At 41.0% G+C, this 11,032-nt stretch overlaps 1 protein-coding gene across 5 annotated transcripts in view; it reads right to left on the bottom strand.

Annotated features, from left to right (window-relative positions):
* Window positions 1–448: 448 nt before the first annotated feature.
* The window catches only part of RUSF1 (RUS family member 1), a 16,270-nt gene continuing 5,686 nt past the window's right edge, over window positions 449–11,032 (bottom strand). For 4 of the 5 annotated variants that reach the window (XM_042475828.1, XM_042475831.1, XM_042475830.1 and 1 more), the window contains exons 6-15: window positions 9,867–9,899; window positions 9,495–9,600; window positions 9,052–9,153; window positions 8,231–8,301; window positions 7,440–7,624; window positions 5,867–5,924; window positions 5,328–5,398; window positions 3,267–3,425; window positions 1,826–1,903; window positions 449–1,075 (exon numbers count right to left, since the gene is read on the bottom strand). In XM_042475828.1, coding sequence (XP_042331762.1) covers window positions 981–1,075; window positions 1,826–1,903; window positions 3,267–3,425; window positions 5,328–5,398; window positions 5,867–5,924; window positions 7,440–7,624; window positions 8,231–8,301; window positions 9,052–9,153; window positions 9,495–9,600; window positions 9,867–9,899 — 958 coding nt within the window. In that variant the 3' untranslated portion in view covers window positions 449–980. The remainder of the gene's footprint in view (window positions 1,076–1,825; window positions 1,904–3,266; window positions 3,426–5,327; window positions 5,399–5,866; window positions 5,925–7,439; window positions 7,625–8,230; window positions 8,302–9,051; window positions 9,154–9,494; window positions 9,601–9,866; window positions 9,900–11,032) is intronic. The other variant, XM_042475832.1, reaches the window with a different exon arrangement.

Genomic DNA, 11,032 nt, shown 5'->3' with positions numbered 1-11,032 from the left:
TGGGGGTCGAATGATCCTTTCATGGGGGTCGCCTAAGATCATTGGAAAATACCTATTTAATTACAGTTATGAAGTACCAACAAAAATAATTTTATGGGTTTGGGTCACCACAACATGAGGAACTGTATTAAAGGGTCGCGGCATTAGGAAGGTTGGGAACCACTGGCCTAGGCCTTCAAAACATATACATTTCCCACAGTTCCTGTTCCCCCAACATTGTCCACAAATGTGTGTCTTGCCCACGACTTGGACACATTATCCCCATTTGCCCAAGTGTCCCAACCAATAGCTTTGTTGGTCTGAGGCATACAAGTATCTTTCCCAGTTATTGCTCAGTTTTAAAGCAGGCAATACCAGGTTTCCCATTTCTCCACAATGCCCTGACATTCCACCCCACTAATGTCCAGCCAAATCCAGGCTTTTGGAAAACAGAATCACACAAAAAACATGGGGGGAAAAGCCAGTGTTTTTATACAAATTGAACTACAGGCACCAGGCAGGAACAGAACACTCTCTTCTATTCTGTATATAAATATAGGCAACTCACTCTGCGTTGATGGAATTTTGAAACATTCTGTCACACATGGAATACATTCCTTGGGGGTCAGGGAACAAATCAGCCTTAACTAGGACAGGCCTAGATAAATACACTTGGAAATTATCAGTACAGTAATAATACTGGTATTTAATATTTATATAATATTAATCCTCCTTAAAGAAAATAAGAAAAGACCTCATGTCAAACCTATATAAAATGCTCACTTTTCTGCCCCCATTTCCAAACCAAGTACTTTGGGAAAGAGGGAGCAGGTACACTGTCTGCACCTTTCTTCCCTTTTGGCAGAACAGTTTTACCTGTCTCTTAAGAGGGGTGGACAGGCCCAGTAGGCTCTAGCTGCTGACATCCCTGTGTCAGCAATCCATTCTAGGTCTGAAGAAGTCATATTGTTAATCAGCCAATACTGAGTAATCTCCCAGAGTTAAAATGTTTTCTTCCCAGAAATGGTCCAATCCACACGCCACTCCTCAGGGCCCAGAAGGTTCCGTTCTGTCACCCATCCTGCAGCTGTCAATCCTTGGAAGGAACAAATAGGTCCAAAATGAAGTTGAGGCATCTATAAATAATACATCTAGACTTTCTTGCTATTATCTTTCTGCAGCACAACATAGAAGGGTAACACATAAGCAGAGGTGAGTTTCTCCCCTCTTCTTATGCAAATATAAACAGCATCAAAATGGAAATTGTTCTGTTGTAAACAAAAGGAAGTTTTTAATCCCTAAGACTGTAAAGATTAGTTTGGGTCAACACTTGATGAAAGTTCAGGAACCACACATCACTAGCATCATACAGGGTGATGCCATAATCATGATCTATCACAGGATATGACAACTGTGGAGGGGCAGCGGGGCAATTTTCATCCACTAGCACATCCAATGTCATCCAAAGTGATGTTGCATCAGTTCTAGTCTCCGTTTGGGCTACTTTGGAGGGGTATTTGGGGATGTATGGAGTGAAAATTCTGTGTTTTGCAGCAGTTTTAAGCTGTGGGAGGGCAAAAACTTACCTGGAATTTTTAAAATTAGTGTGTCTAGGAGATCTTGAGGGGCTTCAAGAGCTACACTTTGGTGCCTGCAGCCCAGAGCCCACGTTTTTCCTATTCCTGATCTAGATACATAGTAGTATAACAGTATAAATTGAGCATTCAGCTAGATGCAAGCTTATTCAATTTGTATAACATGCTAATGTAGTGAAATCTGACTTTTCTGGGTGAAGAATCCAAATTTTTAAAGTAATGGTCTCTTCATTGAGACCTACATGACATACCTGTCAGAAATCTGGGGAATATCCTGTCCAGTATCCTACGAGTTTCAGAAACAACAGAACAGCCCTTGTTCTTTGATTCTGGATGACACAAGAAGGAAAGATCAGAATGGAATACCCTGCAGCAGTGTATCAAGAAAAAAAAAGCACTTTGCATATTAAATCTGCTGAGTTGCCCACTTTGAGCCCTCAGGATGTTGTTGGTGTTAGTTGCCAGCAAGCTGGCTTCATGTTATGATGACTCTATGGATGAGAGACCTCCAAGACACATTGTCACCGTGCCCATTCACACTTGTATTTAAGTTCTGAAAATTCAGGACTATGGCTTCTTTGATTGAGCCTTATCCACCTGTAATCCTGTCTTCCTCTTTACCTATTGCTCCATACTTTAGGACCAGAAGTGTTTGGGATTTCAGGTTTTTTTGGATTTTGCAAATCAATACATAATGAGATATCTTGGAGGTGGGACCCAAGTCTAAACACAAATTTCATCTATGTTTCATATACATCTTACACATAGACTGAAGGTAATTTTATACAATATTTTAAAACATTTTTTGTGTATGAAACTAAGTGTGTGTACAGCAAACCACGAGAAAGCAAAGGTGCCACTATCTCAGCCACCCATGAAAAAACCTTTGGTTTTGGGGATATTTCGGGTTTTGGAATTCTGGATAAGGAGACTCAACCTGCAGGGAGAGTTCAAGTTTGATTTGCTCAAGAATTAATTCATTGGTCATTTTGCCAGTCCATGATATCTACAGAACTCTGCTGTAGAACCACATTTCAAATGAGCTGATTCTCTTCCTGTCAGCAGTCTTCTCTGACCAGCTTTTACAACCAAACATAAAAACTGGAAATATTATATCATGGACAATCCTGACCTTGGTATCCAATCCAGTTATATATCTTTACACTTCAGGGTCTTGTCCAATTTCTTCAAAACTGACCTCCTAATGCCTAGTGTTCTTCTGATTTTTTTTTTACTACAGTCTCCAATTTGATGTATGACTGAGGTAAGTTATAGAAAGTCTTTAACTATATCAATGCTTTCACCATCCACTTTAAAGTTATGTAAATAATCTATGGTTGTTAGTTTTGTTTTCTTAATGTTCAGCTGCAACCCTGCTCTTGTACATTTGTCCTTTATTTTACTCAAGGGTATGATGGGCTATAAAAACAAAGTAAACTGCCAGACAAGCAAAAGCCAAAAAAGGATGGGAATATCCAGAATACCCTATGAGAAATAGTAAGGACATAAACTACCTTATGCTAACCTAGGCCAACATCACTATAATCTGCTTGGTTTGGGAACAATTCTCACATGTCTCAAAGAGACATCCCTCCCAGTTTTGCTACCTACAAATCTGTAAATGTGTGCCCATTCACACTGCATATGTGCTTTTCCCAGTCACTTCCCCAGATTCACTTCCTGGTTGATCACCTTCACATAGCTGCTGTTGCACAGTCAAGAGAGACTCTTTTTCCAAGACACACGAGGTTACATCCCAGTACATCAGGGCCTCCAGGAGAAAGGCATGGGTGCAGGCTTTAATCACATCCACACTACATGCCTGTTGGTGAAGGACAACAGACACAGTCCCTGTAGGAAATAAAGGGACAGTTGGTTGAGGAAATCCCAATGAGGAAATCTCACCTAGTCAGAACTTGCAAATGTTACTTTTTTTACCCTACAGTTCCCAGAATCCATCAGCTATTATAAATATATAGTCCAAAAAGTTAATTTTTCTGAGCTCTGGTCTCCATTTCACAAACGGATATTCTCTCTCTCTCTCTCTCTCTCTCCCTCCCTCCCTCCTACACATACACACATGTGTGGCACCAACTTTCATGGAAAACTTGCTGAGACTTAAGAAGGTTAAATGAAGCTTTATTTCACTAATGACTTAGAACAAAGTTCTGCCTACTTAAGGAACCAAAATAACAAGTAGTGGTCCAGTTTCCTTACTCTGCAATGTGAATTGCACCTTCGGCATCTGTACTTAGCAGTAAACAGAAAATCACAATCAGCTAGGTCGATAAAACAAGAAATACATTTTCATCATTACCATTTTCCTAACTACTCTTTACTCTCACTGGGCCAGAATTAAGGCCTAGTCAGGAGACATCCACAACTCAGCTTTCTTGAACAAATAATTGAGCCTAAGGACTGCTTCAGATGGGGCAAAGGTGTCAGGAGATTTCTGGAGGTTGTGGTATTTGTTGCTGTAGTTCTCAACACCCAAGTGACTCTCCTGTTGCCCTGAGCTAATTTTGAGTATCAGCTGCAACATTTTATTCCCACTCTTCAGCTAGTTTCTTTTCCACTCCAAGACATATCTGAACATCATGAACAATAAAGCTACTCTTCTCCTTTCTCTCTTTAAAAAAAATTGTTTAGAGCTGCACTGTTATGAAGTGTTCTATAATTCTTGCTCTGTAACTTTCGTTCAATAATTCTTTAGCTTTTTTTTTAATTCAGAAGAGAAAGAAAAAAGTATTTCAAACCATAGGACCACCTCAACATATCATGTGTTGATTTAAAAAAAAAACCCTTTGGAAAATCCCTAATGCAGAGCCAAAAAATTGCTACAAACAGGCCCTGAAAAGAATGGAATGAGTCAATGCAGAAGTTATTTAAAAGACAGCTAAATCCAAGAAACTGTATGCAAAAACTCATGCTTCTTTTACACCAATCTAAATGCATCAGATCCCATCTAATCTTGGAAACTAAGCAGGGTCAGCCCTGGTTAGTAGTTGGATGTGAACCTGCCAATGAATGCCAGGTGCTGTGGGCTATATTTCAGAGGAAGGAACTGAGCAAACCACCTCTGAATATTCCTTGCCGAAGAAAATCCAATGACATTCTTGAGGCACATACACACAGAAGAGCATTTTGAGACTCCTTGGAGATTTCCACTATAGCTTATACTTGATCAATGAATCCTCCAGTGATGTATGCACACCAAGCTTACTCTGGAAGTGGATCCAGAAACAAATTAAAGAGAACAGCTAATTTGGGATAACTTGGGAGGATCTGCCTCTCCAGGAATCTCTAGGTCCTCCAGTGCAACTCTGTGGTCAACATCTGCCAGACATTGACCATAGAATTGAGCTGGAGTTACGGAGTGTTCTCTCTAGGAATCTCTAGATCCTTCAGTGCGACTTTTGGTTGAAGTTTACCATAGAGTTGCACTGGAGGACCTAGACATTCCTAGAGATAACATATTAATACAATCCAAGAGTATTCAAATCCACAAAAATGTGGAGGGATGAGTGTATTAGTGATGGGTATTGGGAGGTCACCTCCAACCATTTAAAAGAAGGGTTGGTGTTAGTTTTGTACCCTTGCTTTCCAGCCCTGAGGACTAGAAACTTGGTGAACTCTGTCTAGTGTCAAATATGGTAAAACCTAACCCTCTTTCCACATTCATGGTGTCACAAAACTTCCCACAGTACCTTGATAGCCAGGCATTTCTTACACAAAACTTTCTCATATACTCACCTGCTGCTTGGTTGAAGAAGATTAAGTAATTTGTAGAATTCTCCTCAAGAGCTCTCTGGAATTCAGCAACACTGTTAGGGATTGGAGGTAAATGTATTAATGCCATAAATAAAGGAGGTGCTCCACAGTGAGGTAGAAGCTTCAAACTAAATGGGTAAACTTGAGAAACCTCTGGTTTTATTACGAAGTACATTTAAAACTCTGACAGCAACAATAGCACCTAGAAACATATCACTTAATAAATATTTGTATTTGCTTTTAAAAGCTGTCCAAGGTAGACATAAATTAAATAATTTAAAAAATTAAAAATTGGGTGCATCTAGGCACAAGCCTCTGAAAACAAGTCACAGAGCTGTAGGGTTGAAAAGGATTCCAAAAGTCATTTACTTCTTTCCAATACTGAGAACACCTGACGCGCAGTTATTCAAACCCTGTTTTTAAGCATCCAGTGAATGTAACATATATACACATAGATATATGTAGGTACAGGATTTCCTAAACAGGTGCAAGATAAGAAACACTGAAAAGGTGCTACTCACCTGGAAGTTACTGTGTGAAGTGGAGCTCCAAGAGACATCTTGAGTTGGTGCCTGAACCCTAGCCGGAGGGACAAATTCAAAGTTCCTATAACACCATGCTATATTCACATTATAGGGTATATCCACACTGTAGAAATAAAGCAATTTGACACCACTTTAACTGTCATGTTTCTATCCTACAGAATCCTGGGATTTGTAGCTTGGTGAGGCACCAGAGACCTGGTGGCATACTGGTTAAATGTCTGTACTGGAGCCACCAAACTACAAGGTTGTGAGTTCAATACCAGCCAGTGGCTCTGGGCCATCTCAGCCTGGCATCCTTCTGTAGGTCGCTAAAATGAGTATCCAGCTTGTTGGGGGCAATTAGCTTACACTTCGTAAACCACTTAGTACATCAATAAATGCTATAGAAATGTATTTGTTATTGCTATTGCTATTCCTACCAGAGTTTTCTGACAGACCAGGCTCAATACCTCACCAAACTATCAAATCCTTCCACAGGATGGAGCCATGACATATAAAGTAGTGTCAAACTGCTTTGTTTCTGCAGTGTGGCAAGTCCCACAGTGTTTGAGAGGTTTTAGGATTTGACAGATGTCCTATTAAGTAGATGTCATGTGACATGTGCTGGTGTAGTAGTTACGAACAGAGGTAGGGATAGTGCGGCCCTCCTGATGTTGTTGGACTGCAACGTTCCTCCCCACTGGCTATGCTAAGGCTGTTGGACCTTAGCAATAGGAAGTACTTGCAGTCTAATATAATCTATCAGAACGTATAATTCCTGCCCCTGGGTTAAGAGTGCTGGGCTGCAACTTGGGAGATCCAGGTTCTAGTCCCCCACTGAACCAAGAAATTCATTGGGCAACCCTAGGAAGGTCATACCCTCTCAGCCTAGCATACCTTGGGGAGGGAGAGCTGTGAAGATAAACAAGGGAGGCAAAAAAGAAGACAGATATGCCATCTTGAGCTTACTAGGGGAAAGACATGGAAGAATGTAACTAATAATTAAATAGATAGATGAACTGAGGGTACAGCTGTTCTGTCAGCAAATATATGGTGGCCAAACAGCTAAAACAGGGAGAAGGAGCATCACAAGAGAGGGGCACACTTGTGCCATAATATCCAGTCTTTCAACCTACAACACGGGTGGGCAGCTGTCAGAAGCTTGAGGGCCAAGAAGATTTTGAAGGGCCTCATCATACAGCACTTCAACATAATTTTTTGCACACAGGTGCCCTTTAGAAATTGTAAAAAGCATTCTGCCACATTTCTGTATCCCCAGGACAGGACTTTTTAATAACAGGATGCACTGTAGAAATCACTTCCTCCTCATTTCCTGTTTTTTATCCTAAAATAGAAGTGGTGGGGAAAGAGAAACATGGCAAAAATGCCACCCTCAGCTCCTAGAAGGTGTTTCGAAGCCTACACACACACACACACACACACTGTTATTTAAAAAAAACATTTGGAACCCTAGGAAACCCCAGGGACCACAAAATGGTACCGTGTAGCAACAGATCATAGCACACCAGCAATTGTAGAGTATTGAATGTGTTATTGATCTTGTAGTTACCTAGCAGCAGAGGCTCTTGAGGGTTGGCAACATCTGGGCCCAGTACTTTCCCTTGCTGTAAGAAATGCCGCAAGACCAAGCAGAGCCGTGCACGGTTAAGGGTCTCCATGCACACAGCTCTCACAGCTCGATAGTTGGCATAGAGATGCAAAATGGTGAAGAGGCCATAGAGGGAGTAGGTGAGGCTGATAGGAAAAAGAGAGAAAGGGATCAGGTCCAGGAAGAGTGAAACTGGTTTTCCAGGTGTCATTGGAAAACTGCAACTCCCATTAACCCACTGGTATGGACAATGGTCAGAGGCAATATGAGCTGCAACCATCAAAATCTAAAGAGTGACAACTGCCTTAGTCTCTTATTTCTTTCTTTTAAATTCCTTTTATCACAGATGGTAAAAGCGTAGTTTGTGGATACATGAGTCTGTCAATGTCATTTTTTAAGTTTCCAGCTTCCCACAAAAAAATTAAAAACAAAATATTTTAAGATAATTTTTTTAAAATGCCCTGACACCCCCAGTGGATTTTCTGATACAATAAAGTCTTATCTTGGTTTTAAAACAGTCCTAATAGGAGACTCTCGTAAAATTGCTACCACCACCACCATAGAAAAATGGGGTCATTTAGGCCCCACAAAATGTTTCAAGCAAAAAGGTATTTCCCCCCACAGATAGGGCAGAGTAGATATGTGAATGGAAGGCCAGTGTGGATCCCCAACCCTTGGCAGTCACCCACCTCACCTTATATTCTTGTAAATCTTGAATCATCTTCAATTTAGTATGGTATCAATTCACTCACCAAAGATTGTCAGCTACAAGAGGAATGAGGAGGAGGCTGACAAGTAGGCCAGCTAAGTTCACTAGTGTCTCCTGGGAGGAGAGAGAGAGAAAATGTAGAGCTGAGTAATACTTTTATTTGTGGCTGCTTCTTTGTGCCTTCAAGTGACTTGTGGCAAATGTATCATAGGGTTTTCTTCCCAGGATTTGTTCAGAGGGGGTTTGCCACTGCCTCCCTCTAAGGCTGAGAGAGTGTGACTTGCCCAAGATCACCCAGTGGGTTTTTGTGGTCCAGCCAAAATTCAAAACTTGTCCTCCCAGAATCCTAATCCAGCATTCAAACCACTACACCAGACTGGCTTAATAACTTTATTAGGATAATTAAAATATTACAAAAGTGGTACAAGCTTTCAAATTCTCCAGAACTCTTTATCAGGCAAGAAGATAAATATAAACATTAGGTGGAACATTAGGTCTGCTGTATCACCCATGTGTACCACACATAAGAATAAAAGTTAGTGTTGGGTATTATCTTTATTAGTAAAACCCTACAAAAAGAGGGTAGCATAGAGGTTTGAGTGTTGAGATCACCATAAGTCACAAATGACTTGATGGTGCACAACAAAATGATAAAACCCTGCAAAAGTGGCACAAGCTACTCACTCCCCAGAACTCTTCACCAAGCAGGATAATAAAAAAATCATGTCCAAAAGTGTGGCTATTGTGGGTCTCTATAACTGAAAGATGGAATATGCAGGCTAGGAAGTCAGAATAGGGTAAATTTTAGTTCCCATTTTCATGGTCCTTGCCCAGCTATTCCAAGGGCTGCCTCAGTGATCTCACCTGGCTTCCATCTTTGGCTGAAACATCTGCCATGTTGTCCCGTCGGGCCTGGTGCATGGTCAGGGCTGCCCGGGTGGCACCTCCAGCAACTCCCACAATACACTAAAGCAGAGAGAAAATTAGGAGAGGAAGATAAACAAAAGTAAAAAGGTAAGCTTTGTGAAACATACACAAACAGCTGTGTAACTCCTCCATGCCAAGAATGGAAATTCACATCAAGACACAGCCTCACAGAATCCCACAGCTGTCGGAAATCAGAATGGAACCTGCAGCCAAACACTTTCCAGTTATCAAACTAATCTATCTTCCCAAGAATAATAGTTACATTAAATCTACTCACTCCTGCCACTTATACTGGACTCCAAAGTCTCTCTCATTGCCCTTCACAGTTTCCTAAAATATCACCAAGCCAATTTCCACCCACAGCCTTTTCCCTTCCATACCTTGAAGAAGCCACTGATGCACACAATGAAAGTAAAGCATGCTGGAAATGCTGGTGCCAGGATCTCCATTAAGATGGCCACATCATTGAGTATATCTGCAAATAGTCTAAAGAATAGGGTGAAAGATTAAAATGTCAAATTTTACTTTTGAGAACTTTTCCATACTATGTGAACTACCGGTAGTTGGTGATAATACGTAGAATCATGGCATTCAAGTTGGACGGGATCCCAAGGGCCATCCAATCCAATACCCTGCCATGTGGGACTACACAGCTAAAGCAGCATCTATCCAGGTTCAGTAGTAGACCATGGAACAAAGGGGAAGGAGGCCTATAATTTAGATTCAGAATAGAAGGGGGTCCCCCTCTTTACCTCCACTGCTTAGCATCACAATCCAGTTTGCTCCTAAAGACAAAAAAAAGGGGGGGAAACACGAGGTCTTCAGTGACAAAATAAAATAAAATACAGTGTGGAGTAGCAATTAGATGTTCAAATTAGGAAGACCTAGACTCAAATTCCTACTGAATCACAAAGTTCATTGTGGCGGGTTACAAACCAGAAGCTTGGACCAATCTGTCTCTCAATCTAGCCTACCTCAAAGAGTTGTTGCAAAGATACAATTGGAGGCAAAAACTACATAACTCACTTGAGCTTCTTGGAGGAATGGTGGACATACATAAAATAAAATATGAACAGCCCCTTCCAAAATTTATTTCCCTAGACCCATCAGCATCTAGTTAAGAAAGAAACAGGACTCACCCCTTACTCCAAGCAAAGAAAATTCGGCCCAGCATGCCTGTCCCATCTGAAATAAGGATGGGAGGCGCCTTAATGGCTTTCATAAGAAGAGAACTAGGATACATGGTAAGAGTTTGCAGGGGTTATCTTCGGACACACTCTAGACAAATAAATGATAAATTTTGGACAAGCAGGGGAGAGGATGAGATTGTGAGTACAGGTTACAAGAGTTAGAGGAGAAGTGGCCTAGGGAGCTGAGGAACCAGAAACAAAGCATAATGTTGAAAGGTTGTCTTCTGGGGATTTGTTTGTTTGACTTACAAATATTTATAAAATAAATAAGAAGAGTTTCAAAGTACCATATAATAATACAATATAATGCAGCACATACAAATCACGTACAGCATTTCCATTATTGAATTAAGATGGCAAGCCTGAATTACAACAACAATAATTTGCCAAAAACAGGGAAAGAGTCCAACATTCATTCTGGCTTGAATGGTTCTATGAGTTCAAAATAAAGTGGATAGATTTGGAAAATGGCTTTGAAAGAACCAAACAGGTTCAGCATGGCAGCTGTATTATTATTATGAAGATTGTTTGTAGAGTCCAGAATTTAACCTATGCATTTCAAAACAAATATCTCAGGACATAACAGCCGAGAAGAAAAGAGAGATGGAAAGGCACCGTGGAGGAACTGAGGGCGGTCCCACCTTTGAGTTCCAGTGACCGTGGCGCTGTAACGTTGGGTCTCGTCCCCGCTCCCACCCCCTTCCAGCCCCTGGTGGCCGTGTCCCCGG

The sequence above is a fragment of the Sceloporus undulatus genome, chromosome 6 (genome assembly GCF_019175285.1).
Source record: "Sceloporus undulatus isolate JIND9_A2432 ecotype Alabama chromosome 6, SceUnd_v1.1, whole genome shotgun sequence".
NCBI lineage: Eukaryota > Metazoa > Chordata > Lepidosauria > Squamata > Phrynosomatidae > Sceloporus > Sceloporus undulatus.
The sequence above is the reverse complement of the archived record's forward strand: the minus strand, read 5'-3'. Positions and strand labels throughout refer to the sequence as shown.